Raw genomic sequence first — 22,480 nt, 5'->3', positions numbered from 1 at the left:
ATCCTAGAAATTTTGCTATTAAGTATTTTAATTTTTGTTGTTTTTTATAGAGCTTGTGATCTTAATTTTTATTTTCTGTGTAGTTTTACTGTAATGATTGCTAATTTGTTGTTTGCTATTGGATTTATGCATCTTTATATGCTTGCACATTCTCATTAATTTGGGGGTATTTACTTCTATTATTTTGTTCTGTATTTTCCTAATGTAAATGATGTCAGGATTCAATGTATCTGTTTGTAAGTAGTAGTAGACATTTCTAGATGTTACATAGGAAATATTTCAGAGTAGGATCACTGGATCAGATAATATAAGGTTTTAAAAATCTATTTTATTTTTGGGTGATTTTCTAGTACGTTTTCTATATTATAACCTTACTAATGAGTTACATTGCTGTACCTTGCTATTTTGATAGGTGGGTATCCAATCACGTCACTGGGTACTGCTTGGGGAAAGACAGTTCTAGAGGAATATGGGGACCTTTCTCTAGTCCTAGGAAGAAAGCTACCCCAAACCAAATATCTCTAAATAAATAAAAGCTGTTCAAGTAACAATGTTATTCACTGCTAATTCTTTATTTGGAATCTTTGAAACATGGACTCTCAAGCTAAGAGGATACTTTCATGGTAAACCCCCAAACTCAATGCTTCCTATATTACCCCATCATCAGGACTCAGTCAGTCTTTCTCATAAGTCTGATTTCATATTTTGTTCACTCTTTCAGAATTATTTCATGGTTCCCATTTCTTTGCTAATCTGCAATTTCTGAAATAAAATCTGAGTGTGGTAATATTTTATATCATTCAATCTATTTGCTATTCATTAGGCCCTTTCACTTAGAAAACGCATCTTTTGACTGTTCTCCCCTCCCTCCTCTTTCCTGCCCTCTCTTTTTTGTTTTTCTCTATTCTTTGTTTCTTCATCATCATTAGAATGATGGTGCATCTTTTATACCACTTTCAATTTTGTCCTATGATTTTCATATTTTTCTGTATTTGCTTTCTTATATGTACACATATACAGATCTTCTCTTTAAAAATTTATTTATTTACTTATTTATTTGAGAGAGAGTGCATGCATGTGAGCACAAGCAGGGAGAGGAGTAGAGGGAGAGAGAATGAGGGAATCTCAAGCAGACTCCCTGTTGAGCTTGGAGCCCAATGTGGGGCTCAGTTCAATGACTGAGAACATGACCTGAGCTGAAACCAAGAGTTGGACACTTAACCGACTGAGCCTTTTAGGTGCTTCTTATGTATATAGATCTTCTTCGTTTGCTCTTTTAGTCTTCTATAATTTTTTTAATTTATTTTTTATTCTTTAAAAGATTTTATTTATTTATTTGACAGAGAGAGAACAAGAAAGGGAACACAAACGGGGAGTGGGAGTGGGAGAGGCAGGCTTCCAACTGAGCAGGGAGCCTGATGTGGGGCTTGATCCCAGGACGCTGGGATCATGACCTGAGTCAAAGGCAGACGTTTAATGACTGAACCACCCAGGCACCCCTTTCTATAAAATTTTTAAATTGGTGTTTTTCGTTTTGTTTTTTAGGAACTCAGTGTTATTCATCCATCCTTCCTTCCATTTGTTTCTTTCATAATGGCATCCTGTTTTTGTGTTTTGGATGCATGCCTTCTCAAATATCTCTTCCAGATATAGTACTTGAATTAATCATCATGATTACTGTACTGAAGGTCACTTCCTTCCTCTGTATCTGCCAGGTGTAATCTTGGTGACTCTCTAATGTTCCTTTCAGAAAAATGATGTCCTTTTCCCCTGCAGCCTACTGGTGTACAGTCCAACATTTTAATTTATTCCTCAATATAATTCCATCCATTCTTTGTTTTATAGATTTTCTTCAGAGTTGGTATACTAATGGTTCTTTTCCCAACTTTAGTGTTGTTAAAGGTCTCTAGTCTTTCTGACATTTCAGCAATATTTTGAGTGGGAGAGAAGATAAGCAAGCATGTTCATTTTATCATCTTGAAAAGAAAGTTGATCTCCTTCTCATAGTTTTACTCTTTTAGTTTTACTAAAAGAAAACTTTTAGTTTTACTCTCATAGTTTTACTCCTTTCTATAGTTTTACTCTTCTACTGATCCCAGATTAATGACTATCATTTCTGCTATTGCTTTCATTATTGTGGTCTAGTAATCCATGCCCCACTGAAGTTGCTTGGCATTATGTCTCTTACCTTATTCCTTTAAAAATAATTTTGTGATGTTATTTTATTAATGATAATGGTTCATATATATTGGAGTCTTACTATGAACAAAGCATAATTATATGTGCTTTGTGGATATTAATTCAGTTATTCTTTATAATGACCTTGTGAGATAGGTACTATTATTATTATCCCCATTTTATTGATGAGAAACTGAGGCAGAGAGAAGGTCACTCAGCTGATAAATAGCAGAGTAAGGATTTGAATCCAAGCATTCTACCCCAGAGATAGTCCTTTTAAGCATTATGCCACTTGCTAATTATTACAGGATCAAATTAAGATTTGGGAAACTTTAACACTTGAAAGACATGAGCTTCACCATTTGGCATTTTTGCCTTTGTTTTTAGACTGGGTAATATAAGTACCTATGGTTATATATATCAGTTCAATAAGATTAAGAATACAGTAGTCTAGAACTGAGGAGAGCTATGTAATCCTAATGTTTATAGGCTAAGTCAGTCTAGGATTTCAGATCAGGTGAAGCTCAAATTCCTGGGCAAGCCATGAATTCTAGTGAAGTCAGTCATGTTAATAGGGAAAGTGGAATTGCCTGGCCCTATATACAATAGATACCCACTGGAGAGTCATCCATTACACTAGTCCTGGAAGACCAGAAATCATTGTGAATTATGGTGTGGATATCAAAAACTTTTTGTTTTCCTTTTAACATTATTGAACATTTTTTGACATATTTATGCATCACCTTTCTTGAATCTGAAGATACAGGTTGTCAGAAATGCTGCTTTATTGGTGTATTATCCTAGGTAATTTCACCCTTTACAAACACCAATTTGCAGCAGACAGGCAATATGGCCCATTCCATTTGTTGATTTGAAAGATATTCAGGTGGAATAGCAGGAACCAATTATTTGAGGAGATTACCTTTATTGATTAGTAGTCTGTTTTCAACTCTTAGAGTCCCCTAAATATTATTTATTTTTATCCCTTCCCCAAATCACCAAAAGGTGGAAATAGCTATTGAAAAATATAAAAGAACACAATTTATGTTTCAGAAATCATTAGAGGAAATGTACTTAATATTATAGTCCACTCACTTCAAGTTGGATTAATTGTGGGAACTAACATTTTTTCCAAACACTACTGGGTAGATCTCTAAAGAGCTGATCACAGAAACATTTAAATCCTAGTGGCAATTCCACTGCATCTGGCAGAAGTGATTGCAGTACTTACCATTGCTAGTCCAAACTTCCACTCCAACATGTACCTCCTTCCAGCTGCCACACACCAAGAGCACATCTGGGAATACCAGTCAGGAAGCTTAGGGGACAGGGTTCAAATTGTTTCAAAGCTACATTTTATCCCAGAAGTTTGCATGTAGGGTGAGTATATAGAATCTCACAGGATTAATTAATGGAATGTTCTACCATTTATAATGAGAGCATGTAAAATAAAATAGTTACTCAGTGCCTCTGTTTCCTCACTTGTAAAAAGGAGGTAATTATAATGCCTATCTTATAGGGTTGTTGTGATACTTAGAAGAAGTAATATCTTTATTAGAGCAGAGCATAGGACCTAGTAAGCATTCAATAAATATTAGCTGTTAATATTAAATTTAACTAGGGTTATGTTAGTAGTGTTGTGCATTTCTGATATCATTCATTATATTTACCAGCTCTTCTGTTTGACAGTGGAAGATAAAAATAAAACCCATCTTTTCTAAACACATACCAAATGATATTTCATTAACAATATTTCTCCTTCCCTTGCACAGGATTTCCCCTCAGTTTGATAGGAAGTTCTGATGTTTTCTATAATGTGTGTGTGGGGGGGTATGTTTTATCTTTGCCACTTTGAGCTGCTGGCAAGATTGCTGGTAAATTTAATAATATAAACATAAAGCTTCTCCATTTCTGAGCAGCCAGCCATGTCTAACACAGTCACAAAAATGTGTCTTTAGACATTCCTGTTAAAATAGAAGTGGTTAAATAACTGATTAGAGTTAGCTTTCTTGAGTACTTTTCATTGCTCCACATTGCTGTAAGAATAATGAATCATTTTACAATTCTTTTCAAGATAGTTTCCTTCTTTAACCATTTTACTACTTGCTGGTTGGTGATAGTGGTATGTGGTAAGTGGTTTTGTTACCTAGAAAGATAGATCTGACATAAGTACACTGAGACTTTTGCTTGTGCATATCTTTAATCTCCAAAGTAGGAGGACTCTCATAATTGAATTAGAAACTCAAAATCATTTAATATCTTAATATATAAATAAGAGGAAAAGGAATATTATTAACAATTATTAAGCTTTTAAGATACAGAAAGTCCACATTTGTGGGATATGCATTCATATAGTTATTAAAGAAAAGACTATAGTTTATACATCATAATTTGTGTTCTCAATGGGCAATTCAGTTATTTACTAACAATGTCACCTTTTCCTTTAATCATCCTCTGAACAATAATTTTAACTAGCTAATTTCAGTCAGTGTTCATGTGCTAGAGGAACTTTGAAGACCCAAGCTGTTTCCTCATGGCTTTTAAATTTTATTATTTATTTATTTATGTAAAAGATTTAATTTATTTATTTGAAAGAGAGAGAGATATAGCAAGAGAACATGAGTGGGAAGGAGAGGGAGAAGCAGGCTCCCTGCAAACAGGAAGCCCGATGTGGGACTCAATCTAAGGACCCTGGGATCATAACCTGAGCTGAAGGCAGACACTTGACATACTGAGCTACCCAGGAGCCCCTCCTTTTGATTTTTTTTTTTTTTAGATTTTTTTTTTAATTTTTAAATTTATTTTCAGCATAACAGTGTTCATTGTTTTGGCACCACACCCAGTACTCCATGCAATCCGTGCCCCCTCCAATGTCCACCACCTGGTACCCCCCAACCTCCCACCCCCCACCCCTTCAAAACCCTCAGATTGTTTTTCAGAGTCCATAGTCTCTCATGGTTCACGTCCCCTTCCAATTTCCCTCAACTCCCTTCTCCTAACTTCCCTTGTCCTCCATGCATTTGTTATGCTCCACAAATAAGTGAAACCATATGATAATTGACTCTCTCTGCTTGACTTATTTCACTCAGCATAATCTCTTCCAGTCCTGTCCATGTTGCTACAAAAGTTGGGTATTCATCCTTTCTGATGGAGGCATAATACTCCATAGTGTATATGGACCACATCTTCCTTATCCATTCGTCCGTTGAAGGGCATCTTGGTTCTTTCCACAGTTTGGCGACCGTGGCCATTTGACTTTTTAAATCATGAAATAAAACACATATAGAGAAAGGTTCACAAAGCAAGTGCAACAACCGCTCATTTTACTCCTAGAGCAAACCCCTGTGCAGATGTCACTTTGACAGCACACCAGAGTCCTATTACGACCCGCACAATCTACCAGATCTCTATAATTGAAAGGAGATTACTAGTAAAAAAAAGTACTTTTTATGGTACTTTTAAGAAAAGTTTTATTATGTAAGCATAAATTGTAAACTCTAGAGCTTAAGGTTTCTTTGAATTTTTATCGTATTTGTCACCATGTAACATATAGAGAGAATTATAACTTTGTGAACATGTGTGTAGCTAACACTTAGACCAGGAAATAGCTATTGCTAACATCTCTGAATCCTGCTCTTTCTAATTACCTTTCCATCTCCTAGAGAGGTCACCATTATTCTGAATTCTAACACCAAAGATTAGTTTTTTCTGTTTTTGAACTTGATGTAGGAAGAATCATATAGTTTGCATTTTTTTGTAGCATCTGGATATTTTTGGTCATTATGTTAATGCGATTCATTTTAGCATTTCAGAGTCAATTATCAGTAATGCTGCACATGAGGCCATTGTATGAATATTCTGTTATTTAATCATTCTGTTCATAGACATTTCACTAGCTTCTGTATTTTTCTATTATGAGTAATGCTATTATGGAAATTTTAATATATGTCTTTTGGTTCATATTTTTGAAAGGCATATATGTTAGGAGTAAAATTGCCACATCATAAGATAGGAATATGATCACCTTTAGAGGTTACTTCTAAATAATTTTCTAAGGTGGCTGTACCAATTTCCACTCCTGCAGGTCATATATGAAAGTTCCAGTTGCTCTGCACTCTAAGAAACAGTTAATATTGTCATTCTCTTCAATATTACCTCTTTCTGATGGGTGTAGTTTGAACTGACATCTTACTGCGCTTGCTATTAAGAAAATTTTCACATGTTCTTGGTCATCTGGAAATGTTTATCTAAAAGAGTCTGTTCTTTATGGCTGTTCTTACTGGGATTCATTGTGATTCTTTCATGTATGGTTTGATTTTTTTGTTGTCAGTTTTGGAAAGTTCTCAGCTGATATCCTGATAGGCATTCTTTTAGGCTCTTCTCCTTCGCTCAGTCTTTTATATTTTTCATCCTTCTGTCCCTCTCTGTTACAGTGTAGATACAGTCCTACGGCCTACATTCCACTGCATTAATTATTTCTTCACTTAATTTAGTCTGCTGTTAACTTCATCTATTGGTCTCTTAATTTTACTTACTGGATTTATTTCCATATTTTCCATTCAGTTATATACATATACTTTAAAAGATTTTATTTATTGAGAGGGAGAGAGCCCATGGAGGTAGGGGGAGAGGCAGAGACAGAGGGAGGCAAAGGGGCAGAGGTAGAGGGAGGGAGAGTCTCAAGCAGACTGCGCACTGAGCGCAGAACCCAATGCAGGGCTCGATTTCGTGACCTTGAGATCATGACCCAAGCCAAAATCAAGGATTGGGTGCTTAACCACCTGAGCCACCCAGGGGCCCCTCTATTTAGTCATATTTTTATATAATTTATAGTTCAGTGACAAAATTCTCAATCTTAATTGTAGTACATACAATTACTTTAAAAGCCGCTGCCTTCGGCTCGGGTCATGATCCCGGGGTCCTGGGATCGAGTTCCACATCGGGTTCCTTGCTCGGCGGAGAGCCTGCTTCTCCCTCCGCCTCTGCCTGCCTCTCTGCCTGCTTGTGTGCTGTCTCTCCCTCTCTTCCTCTCTGACAAATAAATAAATAAATAAAATCTTAAAAAATTTAAAAACAAACAAAAAAACTATAATATGTGGGGACCCTATGTGTCTGTTTATATTGTTTATTTTTTTTATTTGTATTTAACTTGTTGCTTTTTCTCCTTTTTTAAGTTATTATCTAGTTATGTCTTAATTCTTTTTCTTTTTTAAAAGATTTAATTTATTCATTTGACAGATAGAGAGCACAAGTAGGCAGAGCAGGAGGCAGAGGGAGATGGAGAAGCAGTCTCTCCACTGAACAGGGAGTCTGATGCAGGGCTTGATCCCAGGACCCTGAGATCATGACACGAGCTGAAGGCAGACACCCAACCAGTGCCCCTAGTTATGTCTTAATTCTTTTTAGATTATCTCCCCTTTTCATAATTTTTTATGGAAATATATTCAGTGTTAATTCTTTTCCATATAATATCTGTTTGCTTTGTTGGTACCTTCAGGATATACTGCTCTATTATGTACGTTACTAATGAGGAACTTGAGAAACAGATGAGTCAAGTAGCTTCCATAAAGTCACACAGTAAGAGGCAGAGCCATATTTGAGCAATGGTAGTCAGTCCCTTATTAAGTCAATGTAATTTGTCCTGTGATATGCAATATAGACCTACAAGCTACCAAACTGGAGAACTGCCATTCAGAATGGCTCCTTGGACACTTATCAATTTATTAGTCTAAGTTAGTTATACATTTTGACTCTGATTGCTAGCAAATAAATAGACAGTATAGTATAGTATTAGATAATTGATAAACTATAGACAAGAAATGGTTGGATTTTTTTTAAACTCCATTTAAAAATTAACACGCATTATAACTCAGTGTGGGAAGTATCAGAAATAGAGATTGTACTGTCTTACTTAAAGAACAGAGAAATATATATGAACACTAGCTCTCTGGACTTATCTTTAAAATGTGAATGTCCACTTATGAGGCCAGTGTGCAGGATGTGCCCTTCTAATTATTAAAATAAAAAACTGAGAAAACATGTATAAATTTTTGTCTAAACATGTGTGATGTATGTTTGGCATTGATTTTTAAAACTACTATAGGCATTATTATCTCCAATTTAAATGGTATAAAATTTGAGTTCAGTGAGAGTTTGGATAACTTCTCAACCAGGTAATGGGTCCAGAGCACTTTACTGTTACTCCAAAGCACTTGCATTTTGTAATCACAGTCCAATCTTCCAGACCTGACAATTGCAGCATTAGATAATGACGTGTGTTTAAAATAAAACAAGGTAATGAAAAGCTCCAGAGTTATCAAAACATCTAATTGTTACAACAAATTGTAGCTATATAAGGTGAATTTTGTAATTTCTTATTTGATTTTAAATTGAACTTTATTTAGTCATTGAACATTTTTTTCATAACATAACATGTTGAGTTTTTTTTTAATTTTAAAATTGTTTCCTCATAGGGAAGTGTTTAAAATACAATTCTACTCATCACCCTCATCATCCAAAAAATTTTCCAGACAGAGTGACTTTTCTAAATATAATAAGACCATATACGATGTGATGCTCCACTTGAGTGGAAAAATGCCACCTGGAATTCATTCAAGTCAGTCCTCACCTAAGGATAATACTGAAAGGGTGACTCAACTTCATTTTCAACATTCATCAGTTCTTGAATTTCTCAAGTAAGAGCATGGATGTACTAATATAAATATGTTATTATGGCCTGGATAGATACATAAGTAGATGGGTAGATAAGTATATAGATTGATTTTGGTATTATTATCTTTTTATAATATATTTACTTAGTTTCCACTATATACATAATACTGTGAAATATATAAATAATAAAAAATAAGCTTTTCATGGGCCATTAAATTGATAATCTAAGGCATTCATTCTCAAGCTTTATCATCTATCCAAATCTTTGTGATAGCATTTTAAACAGGTTGCTGGCCCTTACCCACAGAGTTTATGATGTTAATTTGCATTTATAAGGATTTTCAGGTGATACTTATTTCTTCTGGTCCATGGTCTCATTTTGTGGTTTCTCACCTAGACAAATACATTACTCCATGGAAGTACAAAGGGATGAAACCAATAAGTTTATTTCTCAGAATACTGTTAGTATAATCTCAAGATATACTATGAATTTTTAGTCTGCATAGTTAAGTCATTTAGTATTAAAATAATACACAGGTAAAAATTTCCATAAATGGTTGACAGAAAATATAAGAAAAATATTTGTCATTACAATGTCTGTGTTCCTCTGTAGAGATTAAATGATGAGTGTTCAAGAAATGGAAAAGCAGTGTTCATTGAAAGTTTGAGGAGAGTACTGGTGAATTTATATTACTTCTTTTGCCTCTATTTGTAGTATCCTTATGCACTGGAACATCTGTAAGCCATGTTACTATTCCATTTAACCATCCTTCAGTACCATTAAAATAGCATTGTTGCTTGTAATTATTTATGCAATAGGTTCATGTATTTTGAAATATATTACTGTGTTTTTATATCATTACTTCTTTCTATATGGAATCTACTCCATAGCTGGCCAGAGATGTGTACCTACGTTAGTAGGGGTGGCAATGAAAGATAACAGGAGGAATCCTATAGCTGGAATGCAAATGAAAAATTCAAGTAGTTCAAGTTTTATTAATTTCCAGGTCAGAATTTTTGAGTCCCTTGCATCCTATGGTCTTAAAAAATTAAACATGGTACAGAGAAACAGGAATATGATAGCAGAATAGGAGTACCCTAGACTCACCTTGTTACATGGACACAACCAGATAACTATCAAATCATCCTAAATACCCCAGAGATTGACCTGAAGACTGATAGAACTATACAACTAAAGGGAGAGAAGAGGCCATGTTGAAGAAGGTAGGAAGTGTGGTGATGTGGTTTAGGGGAGAAGTAGATCCCAGGTGTTGCAGCGGAGAGCAAGCCAGGGTCACTGAGAAGGGCAAGAGAGCAGGGAACACACAGGGGAACACAAAAGAAGATTGTTTCCTCATAGCCATTGGCTCAGAAAATGAGAGGGGCAGAATTTTATGAGTTCTTGAATTAAGTGGGACTCTAACCCTGCAGTTTTAAAGGCTAGTGGGCTTTCTGTGATACCATCTGGAAAGCACCGTGCTGCTCTAGCAGTGAAGGCAGACAAACAACTTGAGGGCATCTGGTATGGAAACAGTGAGCTCAAGAACAACTGGGGCACACACTGGGGAGATCATTTGTTCTCAGTGTGTCACTGAGAAGCAACATTCACAGAGATACCTCTCCAGGAACAAAGGAGCTTGCTGGTGCCATTTTTCTCCCCTGCCCCTCACCATAAACACAGAGCCACCAGTGGGAAGTGGCATAGCAATGATGCTGGCTATCTCACTTGCTCATACTAAGCCTCCTGCCCTGCACTCCAGTGAGACTTCCCTTCTCAGTCATACTTGCATCAGTTCCAGCCCAGCAGATCTTACCTCCTGAAACCCAGCAGAAACCCCTTTCAATACCATTTCTCCTGACCAGATAGTTTTGCAAAACCTCAGCTCCAGTGGAGGTGGTGACTGGTCTCTTCACAAGTAGACCAAAGCATACCTAGTTAAAACTTGCCACATTCAGGCCAGGATCAAACACTTCCTGCAGCACGCAAGGAAAGCCTCTGCAGATGACTAGCCTGAAGGATAAAGTGGCCAGGACATAATGGCAGCACACATGCAGCACACATCAGAGGCACTCCCTGAAGAGCCAGGTCCTGGGAACTATGTGACCTTTTCTTCATAAGGCTGTTAATTTCAGGAGTAGGAGAAATAACTGGCTTTTCTAATAGAAGAAGCAGGCAGAGACTTAAAGATCTAAGTGAAACAGAGATAAGTAATATGCCTGATGGAGAATGTAGAGCAATGATCATAAGGACACTCACTGTACTTGAGAGAAGAATAGAAGACATCAGGGAGACCCTTAACCACAGAGATAAAAGAATTTAAAAGAATCAGAGATGAAGACTGCAATAAATGGGATTAGAAACACACTTGATGCAATGACTACCAGTCTGGAAGAAGCAGAAGACTGAATTAATGACCTTGAAGACAATGAGATGGAAAACAATGAAGCTGAACAAAAGAGAGAAGAAAGAATTAGGCAAAATGAGAATAAACTTAGGGAATTCAGTGACCCTATCAAGTGTAAAATATTGGTGTTATGGGAATCTCAGAAGAAGAAGAAGAGAGAAAAGGGGGCAGAAAATATATTTGAAGAAATAATAGCTGAAAACTTCCCTATTCTCAAGAAGGAAACAGACATCCCAATCCTGGAGGTACAGAGAAACCCCAACAAAATCAACAAAAGCAGGCCAACACCAAGACATACTCTAATTAAATTTGCTAAATATAGTGATAAAGAAAAAAATCTTAAAAGCAACAAGACAAAAGAAGTCATTGACTTATAAGAGAAAACCCATAAGGCTAGCTAGGGATTCTTCAACAGAAACTTGGCAAGCCAGAAGGGAGTGGCATGATATGTTCAGTTGGCTGACTGGGAAAAATCTGAAGCCAAGAATACTTTATCTAGCAAGGCTATCATTCAGAATAGGAGAGATAAGCATTGCCCCAGGCAAACAAAAACTAAGGGAGTTTGTGACCACTAAACTAGCTCTGCAAGAAATATTAAAAGGGACTCTCTGAGTGGAAAGGAGAGACCAAAAGTGACAGTACAAATGCAAGAAACACAAAAGCAGGGGTGCCTGGGTGACTCAGTTGGTTGGATGACTGCCTTCAGCTCAGGTCATGATCCTGGAGTCCCGGGATCGAGTCCTGCATCGGGTTCGAAGCTCCGATGGGGAGTCTGCTTCTCCCTCTGACCTTCTCCTCGCTCATGCTCTCTCTCACTGTTTCTCTCTCAAATAAATAAATAAAATCTTTAAAAAAAAAAAAACAAAAGCAGTAAAAATGAACATTTCTGTAAAATAAGTCAACCAACTCACCAAAAAAAGATATAAAATATATTAATATATATCTGAAACATGGAGAAGATAGGAGAAAAGAACGGGTTTAAACTTAAATGACCATCAATTTAATATAGACTGCTATATTGCAGAAGAGGTTATATACAAACTTAATGGTAACCATATATGAAAAACCACTAATAAACATGTAAGGAATAAAGAGAAAGAAATCCAAATATATTGCTAAAAAAATAAGCAAAACGTGAAACAGAGAAAGAGAAGGGGTCAGAGGAAAATATCCAGAAACAACCACAAAACAAGTAGCAAAATGGTAATACATATCAATAATTACTTTGAATGTAAGTGGACTAAAGCCTCCAATCAAAAGATGTAGGGTCTCAGAATGGATGAAAAAAATAAGACCCAGCTATATGTTGTGTACAAAAGACTAATTTTAGACTTATTGACACCTGTAGATTGAAAGTGAAGGGATAGAGAAATATTTACATGTAAATGGATGTTAAAAGAAAGTCAGATTAGCAATACCTACATTGGACAAACTGGACTTTAAAATAAAGACTGTAACAAGAGACAAAGAAGGGCACTATATAATAAGAAAGGGACAATCCAACAAGAAGATATAAAAATTGCAAATATTTATGTACCCAACGTGGGAGCACCCAAATACGTAAAGTAGTTAATAACAAACATCAAGGAGCTAATCGATAATAATACAATAATAGCTGGGGACTTTAACACCCTACTTACATCAATGGACAGATCATATAAACAGAAAATCAACAGGGAAAAATGGCTTTGAATGACATACTGGGCCAGATGGACTTAAGAGATGTATTCAGAACATTCCGATCTAAAACAGCAGAATTCATATTCTTTTCAAGTTCACTTGGAACATTCTCCAGAATACATCACACCTTAGGCCACAAAACAAACCTCAACAAATACAAGACTGAAGTCATACCATGCACCTTTTATGACCATAACACTAGGAAACTAGAAGGCAACCACAAGAAAAAAATTTGGGAAGACAACAAATACATAGAAGTTAAATAAAATGCTACTAAACTATGAATGAGTCAACGTGGAGATCAAAGAAGAGATTAAAAAATACATGAAAACAAATGAAAATGAAAACATAGTGGTCTCAAACCTTTGGGTTGCAGGAAAAGAGGTCCTAATATGGAAATATATAGCAATACAGGCGTACCTCAAGTTGCAAGAAAAATCTCAAACAACCTAACTTTCTACTTAAAGGAACTAGGAGAAAAAAAAAAAACAAATAAAACCTAAAGCCAACAGAATGAAGGAAATAATAATTAGAGCAGAATTTAAATGCTCTTAAAGCAGAACAAAAATGCTATCATCATTAGATGATATAGAAACAAAAGGAACAATAGAACACATGAATGAAACCAGGGGTTGGTATTTTGAAAAAATTAATAAAATTAATAAATCTGTAGCCAGACTTATTGAAAAGAAAATAGAAAGGACCCAAATAAATCAGAAATGAGAGAAAGAATAACAACCAACACTACAGAAATATAAAATTATAAGAGAATATTATGAAAAACTATATGCCAATAAATTGTACAACCTAAAAGAGAGGGATAAATTCCTAGAAACCTATAAATCAGCAAAACTGAATCAGAAAGAAATAAAAAATTTGAACAGACTGGTAACAAGCAAAGAAGTTGAATCTGTAATCAAAAACTCCCAACAAACAAAAAAGTCCAGAAATGGACAGCTTCTCAAGTGAATTCTACCAAACAGTTAATGAAGAGTTAATACCTATTCTTTGAAAACTATATCAAAAAATAGAAATGGGGAAAAAAAAACCCTTCCAAATTCATTCCTTGAGACCAGCATTACCCTATACCAAAACCAGATAAAGATACGACAGAAAAAGAGAACTTCATCTCTGATGAAAAATATCCAAAAATCCTCAATAAAATACTGGCAAACCAAATTCAACAAAAATTTAAAAATCATTCACCACAATCAAGTGGGATTTATTCCTGGGTTGCAAGCTTAGTTCAACATTTGCTAATCAAGTCAGTGTGTTACATCACATCAATAAGAGAAAGTAAAAGGACTATATGATTCTTTTGGTAGATGCAGAAAAAGCATTTGACAAAGTACAACATCTATTCATGGTTAAAAAAAAAAAATCCCCCAATAAAGTAGGTTTAGAGGGAATATAGCTAAACATAATAAAGGCTATGTTTGAAAAACCCACAGCTAACATAATCCTACGTGGGGAAAAACTGAGAGTTTTTCTTTTACAGTCAGGAGCAAAACAGGAATGTCCATTTTCACTACTTCTATTCAACATAATACCGGAAGTCCTAGTTACAGTAATCTGACAACAAAAAGAACTAAAAAGAATTAAAAAGCTACCAGATTGGCAAGGAAGAAGTAGAACTTACACTATTTGCAAATGACATGATGCTATATATAGAAAAACCTGATAGACCTTACCAAAAAAACTGTTAGAACTGATACACAAATTCTGTAAAGTAGCAGGATACAAAATTAACATATAGACATCTATTGAATTTCTATATACTAATAATGAAGCAGCAAAAACAGAAATTAAGGAATCAGTCCTTTTGACAGTTGTACCAAAACCATTAAGATAACATAGGAATAAACCTAACCAAAGAGGTGAAAGCCTTGTACTCCAAAAACTACAAGTTTAGTGAAAGAAATTGGAGACAAGGCAAACAAGTGGAAAGACATTCCATGCTCATGGATTGGAAGAAAAATTTTGTTAAAATATCTGTACTACTCAAAGCAGTCTATACTTTTAATGCAGCCCCTATCAAAACACCAACATTTTTCACAGATTTCACAGTTTTCACATACAATCCTGAAATATGTCCATAACCACAAAAGAACTTGAATAGCCAAAGCAATCTTGGAAAAGCAAAGCAAAGCTGGAGGCATCACAATTACAGACTTCAAGTTATATTACTAAGCTGTAAATATCAACATAGTATGGTACTGGCACAAAAATAGACACGTCCATCAATGGAGCAGAAAAAAAATGCAGAAATAAGCCCACAATTATAAGGCCAATCTTTGAAAAAAAAAAAAAAAACAGAAAAGAATATCTAATGGAAGAAAGACTATTTCTTCAACAAATGTTGGGAAAACTGGACAGCAACATGCAAATGAAAGAAACTGGACCAGTTTCTTACACAAGTCAGAAAATGAATTCAAAAGGGATTATAGACATAAATGTGTGACCTGAAAGCATAAAAAATCCTATAAGAGAACATAGGCAATAACCTCTTTGATATCAGGTATAGCAATTTCTTTTAAATATGTCTCTTGAAGCAAGGGGAATAAAAACAAAAATAAACTATTGGGACTACATCAAAATAGAAATCTCCTGCACAGCTAAGGAAACAATCAACAAGACTAAAATACAACCTATTGCATAGTAGAAAATATTTTCAAATGGCCTGTCTTATAAAGATAAATATCCAAAATATATAAAGAACTTATACAACTCAACACCCCCAAAATAAATAATTCAATGAAAAAATGGCAAAAGTCATGAATAGACATTTTTCCAAGGAAGACATATAGATGGCCAATAAACATATGAAAATGTCTTCAAATTCTCTGGTAATCACGGAAACACAAATCAAAACTACAATGAGGTATCACCTCACACCTAGCAGAATAGCTAAAATCAACACGAGAAACAACAGGTATTGCTGAGGATGTGGAGAAAGGGGAACCCACTTGCACTGTTTTGGGTAATGTAAACTCTTACAGCCACTCTGAGAAACATGCAGATTCTTCAAAAAATTAAAGATAGAACTAACTACCCTACAATTCAGCAATCACACTACTAGGTATTTTCCCAAAGAATATAAAAATACGAATTCAGAAGGATGCATGCACCCTGCTGTTTATAGCTGCATTATTTACAATTGCCAAATTATGGAAATAGCCCAAGTGTCCATCAGTTGATGAATTGATACATAAATGGTGTACACACACACACATACACACACACACACACACTTTCTCTCTCTCTCTCTTTCTCTCTCTGTCTCAATGAAATATTACCCAGCCATAAAAAGGAAATCTAGTCATTTGCAGTAACATGGATGGAGCTAGTGAGTATAATGCAAAATGAATTAAGTCAAAGAAAGACAAATACCAATGATTTCACTCATATGTGGGATTTAAGAAATGAAACAAATGAGAAAGGGAAGAAAAAAAGAGGCAAACCAAGAAACATCTCTTAACTATAGTGAACAAACATGGTTACCAGATGGGTTTGGTTGGGGGATTGGTTATATAGGTGATGGGGATTAAGGACTGCACTTGTTGCAGTGAGCACCCGGTGTTGTATGGAAGTGTTGAATCACTATCTTGTTCCCCTGAAACTATTATTACACTGTATATTAACTAACTCAAATTGAAATAAAAACTTAAATAAATTTAGTCATGGAACTGAGCCAATTATTCTATCTTCATTTCTTAGGCTCTACCACATGAATGGTCAAAACTGGCTTGTGTCTCTTGTGACTTTTAAGGAATCTAGAAGTTTCTAAGTCCCTAAAGGGGACTGAGTTAAGACCCAGGCAGCCTGTTATGGAAGTGAATTAAATGAGACAGATTCCACTGAAGAGGCAGAAGGATAGGATTGGGCGGTTCTGATGCCATAGTATGAAAGACAAATATATGAGGACCAGACTGTGGCTGAGGCAGTTAGGAGGGACCTTTTGGTTCTCGATCAGGTAGGACGAGAAATGCAAGATCCTCATATCAGACCCCAGCAGCAATTGCCCACATGGCATCTAGACTCTAGGCATTGATAGGGGGTATTGCCAAAGGGACTATCGATCCAGAAAAGTAATCACAAACCTGCTTTTAGAGGTACAAGGGTTCCTCTCACCTACTTCATGTAAGCTTCATGTAAGGTTGATCTGAGAGGCCTTACAATTTGGAGATTCCTCCTTTATAAAATAATATCAAAAATACAAACTTTAGAAACATGGCTTTAGAAGAGACTCATGAAAGTGATGAAATCTGAAGTCAAAGCATCATTTACTACACAATAAATCTGCCTCTTCCCAGAATGCCATTGTGTGGGGACATGGGGAGGTCTGAAATTTCATTTGCTTATCCCAAAAAACATAGTTACTATAAGGAGACTGTTGAAGTTAGAGGACTTGAAAATATGTGAACATTCAAATCCGTGTTTTCTCCCTCTTTGTACCCAACCTGGTTGAGAATGAGAAAGATTATATCAGTTAAGGAAAAGAGCACAGCTGTGTATTACTTTGTAAATTATTTTTCAATACCACTGACTTATTCTTGAGTCAGTGTACCCCCCAGTTTGTGTGCATGTTGAGGGTAGGAAGCACATCTCACTCATCTGGCATCTCTAACACACAGGATCCTTGATAGCACAGAATGGGGCCAATGTTCATTAAAATATTTATTTATTAACATTGTCTTTCACAGAGCTTTGTTTTCTGAGCTTGTGTGGCAAAAGGAATAAAATGTTGAAACTGGGTCTTAGGATAGTCATATAGAAATGGAGAAAATGTTGTGAAATATGAAGAATTAGGGATAAAAGAAGGAAAGGTAAAGCATTTGCATTCCAGGAGAGAAGGTTCAACTGGTGAGAGGATCAAGTTGGAAAAAAGTGGAGTATATACTATGAAAGTTACACATTGAACTTCATTGATAATTTTAATTATAAATTCTTACTTTTTAAATAAAGATTTTATTTATTTATTTATTTGACAGAGATCACAAGTAGGCAGAGAGGCAGGCAGAGAGTGAGGGAGAAGTAGGCTCCCTGCAGAGCAGAGAGCCTGATGAGGGGCTCGACCCTGGGACCCTGAGATCATGACCTGAGCCGAAGGCAGAGGCTTTAACCCACTGAGCCACCCAGATGCCCCATGAATTCTTAAAAATAACTAATTATTAAGGCATTTATTCCTTCATGCCCATATCAATTTGCTCTGGCTACCGTAACAGACTGGAAGGCTTAAACAACAAATTTATTTTCCTACAGTTCTGGAGGTTGGAAGTGTAAGATCAAGGTGTTAGCAGATGTTCTCTTCTGAGGCCTCTCTGCTTGGCTTACAGACAGCCATCTTCGCTCTGTGTCCTCTTCTGGTCTTTCCTCTGAGTGTACACACCCCTGGTGTCTCTCTGTGTATCCAAATTTCATCTTCATATAAGGACACCAGTTTTTTGTTTAGGGCCCATCATAATGGCCTCACTTTATTGTAATTGCCTCATTAAAGGCCTTGACTCCAAATAGAGTGACATTCCAAAGTACCAAGTATAAGGGCTTCAACATATGACTTTTTGGGGCACATGGTTCAGCCCATAACAATGCCATATGTTTTAAAAACTTTTAAAAACAGGTATTATAGTTTGTAGTAAAGTTCTTATCCCTGTATTTGAAATAATATGCTTAATGTTTCTTGTCATTTTTACCTGTTACAGAATGAATTGGGTCTCCCTCCAGTTCACATGTTGATGCCCTAAGCCCCAATGAAACTATATTTGGAAACAAGACCTTTAAGAATGTAATTATGGTTCATTAATCACAATTATATTCTTAAAGGTATTGTTTGATATCATATAGACGGGACCCTAAGCTATCTGCAAGCCAAGAAATGAGAGCTCACAAGCAACCAGATTATCCACCATTTTGTTCTTGGACTTCTTGTCTCCACAAATATGAGAGAAAAATCTCTATTTGAGTACCCAACCTGTGGTACTCTGTTATGACAGACCGAGCAGGTTAACACACTGCCTAAAATCCTGTGATCTAATTTCATTTATTTATAACCAATAATCATTTTTATGATGTAATTAACTTTCACTGAAAAAATAAACTTTTTGATTGATAATTTCTGTACTCTAAAAGTAAAACAGGGCGCCTGGGTGGCTTAGTGGGTTAAGCCTCTGCCTTCAGCTCAGGTGATGATCTCAGGGTCCTGGGATCGAGCCTCACATCAGGCTCTCTGCTCAGCGGTGAGCTTGCTTCCCCCCCCCATCTCCTTGCCTCTCTGCCTACTTGTGATCTCTCTCTCTCTATCTCTGTCAAATAAATGAATAAAATCTTTAAAAATATAAAAAAATAAAACTAAAACAGCAGCAGAACAAAAGCACTATGTATCTTGCATTGAAACTGTAATGTAGGATATCACATAATATGAAACTATTAGAACTCTTATTTTCTAATACCATTGATTTTTTAAAAGATTTTATTTATTTGGGAGAAAGAGACCATGAGTGGGGGAAGGGACAGAGGGAGATGGATAAGCAGACTCCCTGCTGAGCAGGGAGCCTGATATGGGGCTTGGTCCTAGGACCCTGGGATGATGACCTGAGCTGAAGGCAGAGGCTTAACCGAATAAGCCACCCAGGTGCCCCAATACCATTGATTTTTGAATAAATTTTTCATTTACATAAATCAATATACTTAGGAAATCATTTAACTTTCCTTTATACTTAAATTTAATTCCATTTATGATTTCATTTCTTTATCATTAAAAACTTTATACCCTTCATACTTATCCATGACCATTATGGTATCTTATTTAAGGGAATTGCATCTAAGAATGAAAATATTTTAAAGTAGCAGTTTAAGAATGATTCTGGAAGAATTCACTGAATTTTGGTAAAAGAACATAGCTTTTGAATTAGGTAGATGCAGGCTTAAATTGGAGCTTTTCTGTATTCCTGTGACTTTGCTCAAGTTAATATGGTTAAGTTTCAATTTCAAAATCTGTAACGTTGATGATGATAATTCCCATAGTTGATAATAGAGTTAAAAATAATAAAGTATGTATTATATGATGCACAGTATATGATGATGATGATAATGAATTTAAAGGCAATAAACTGATCTAAAGCTTCCATATGCTAAAAATGTTTCCTTAAGTTTCTTCAATATGATAGCCATTAGTGACGTACTGAAAACTGAGTTTTGTGATATCATCATCACTGAAATAGAATATCTTAAAAGTCTGTTGCTCTATTAGAAAGAAAAGTTTTATTGACATAAAATAACCAGAAAACCAATATTTATCAAGTGTGTCTTTATTAGATAAAATAGGAACTTTTAAAAAGTTTTTATAATTTCAAAATAGAAAGCACATAACTTTTGTTTTAATTTTACCATATCTGCTCTTTTTTTTTAAGATTTTATTTATTTGACAGACAGAGATCATAAGTAGGCAAAGAGGCAGGCAGAGAGAGAGGATCCCAGGACTCTGGAATTATGACCTGAGCCGAAGGTAGAGGCTTTAACCCCCTGAGCCACCCAGGCGCCCACCATATCTACTCTTGATCCTTGATGATTGACTTATTAAAGTAAATGCTTTAATTCAATAAGGCAAACATTCTAATGCCATTTTTATTTTATAAAGTTGGTTGTGTTTATATCTTTCAGAAGTCTTTAGTTATAATTATTTCAAAAGAAAGCAGTGTTTTAATATCTAATGAAATATTAACTGTGAACTGATGAAAAAGTTTCAGACATTTAAATCTTTGTTGTTTTTGCAGTATAGAAATGAAACAGTTTTCTGATAGCATCATTATATTTGATTACTTGGAATTGTCATGTTATTCTTGTAGCACTTTTGTTGGTATAGGTCTCAGTAGTGTTGACATTAATATGGGTGGTTTCTGTTTTGAAATTTTGTGGTATGAGTTTGCAAGTATGGAAGAATGATTTTGGAATTAATGCCAAGCCATTCAAATTTATTGCTCTTTTATCAGCAAATACATGCCTATGAGGATATGTTGGCTATGATAATATTCATGAATATTTGAATGTGGCAATATGGTTATTAAATTTGGGTCATTAATCCCAGATTCATGCATATGTTTCATCATGGAAACAAATGTATTAAATTCAAAGTAATCATAAATGTTATTAGCACTCACATTGGAATTCGATGCCAGTGGATAAGGAATTTTATGTAAGTGAAATTATGTTGATTTTGTGCAATAAATGAGAAATTCAAAAATCTTTGAAGATCAAGTTGAGGATTTAGTAACTAATTACATCTAATTTTATTTTGTTCTACTTAGTGTAAACTTGGAAAAAATACACAAATGGAAAACCTAGCATGTAAAAGTGTAATTAAATCAATTAGGAAACTCAACTCTCTGTAAAACTACTGAGCAGACATAAAATCTATTGACAAAAGAGAATCGTAAATACTGTCTTAGGGACTGATGAAGTTAGGTCTTGGGATAAATTCAAAATGAAGAAAACTAGTCTCATGTAGGAGAGGAAAAATAATTTCCCCTCTACGCTTCTAGGTTCTTAGCTGAGACCTACTCCCCTACACCCCATAATAAAAAGACAGGAGGAAAAAAATTGATTATGTATGTAAGTACAGTGGCCCCACAAAGATTTAAGATTCAAAAGACAGTCAAAAGATGAGGATTCTATACCATCCTGAGCTAAGGAAAATGATAGGGCTCTAGGGCTTTAGAGAGAGAAGGGGTCAAGACAGGGAGGAGGTAATTCAGAAAAGGTGAGAGGAAATATTTGTTACACAAAGGTAACCCTGTCACACATATACATCTGTCAGCAGAAAAAGTTACCTCCTGGAAGTAGGGTTCTTCCTGGTGGGGCCCCTTTGCTAATGTTAATTTCCTAGATAAATATATGTTTTCCTTACAAAAGGATGACATCTACTCTGTTTTTAGAGCTCCTGTCCTGCAGTTTCTCAAAATAATTGGTGTTCCAAAGAGGTATATTTTGGGGTGGAATATTCCACTGTCCCTCACTTGATAACAATGTCTGTAAAATGCTGTGAAAGAACAAAATTCACCTGAGTAAATTTTAACTTTCATATCAGTTTTATTCAGCAATTTGAGACTTGGGCAGAATCCAATCTAGCCAGATAGAAAGAAGCTCCAATGAGCTGTACAAGGCAAGAGGTTTTATATCCAGAAAGAAGCAAGAACAAGGAAGTTGTACTTGGGCAATAGGGGAAGCAGTATATGCTATCCCAAAATGTACCACTTTGGCATGGGGATTATTTTGAGCTGAAGGCAATTGAGACCGAGCAGACTCAGGCAAGTTTTTAACCTCTCTCTTAACTGCCTATAAGAATTTACATGGCGGGGGGAGGAGTCAAGATGGCGGAGAAGTAGCAGGCTGAGACTACTTCAGCTAGCCGGAGATCAGCCAGATAGCTTATCTAAAGATTGCAAACACCTGAAAATCCATCGGCAGATCGAAGAGAAGAAGAACAGCAATTCTGGAAACAGAAAAACAACCACTTTCTGAAAGGTAGGACCGGCGGAGAAGTGAATCCA

At 35.6% G+C, this 22,480-nt stretch overlaps 1 protein-coding gene across 1 annotated transcript in view; it reads left to right on the top strand.

Annotated features, from left to right (window-relative positions):
• Nucleotides 1–22,480, top strand: part of CFAP47 (cilia and flagella associated protein 47) — a 531,154-nt gene that overhangs the window by 175,723 nt on the left and 332,951 nt on the right. The window contains exon 30 of the mRNA XM_059385274.1: nt 8,652–8,873. Coding sequence (XP_059241257.1) covers nt 8,652–8,873 — 222 coding nt within the window. The remainder of the gene's footprint in view (nt 1–8,651; nt 8,874–22,480) is intronic.

Source organism: Mustela nigripes, chromosome X (assembly GCF_022355385.1).
Source record: "Mustela nigripes isolate SB6536 chromosome X, MUSNIG.SB6536, whole genome shotgun sequence".
Taxonomy (NCBI): Eukaryota; Metazoa; Chordata; class Mammalia; order Carnivora; family Mustelidae; genus Mustela; species Mustela nigripes.
Note: the sequence above shows the minus strand (reverse complement) of the source record. Positions and strands in the feature narration are given on the sequence as shown.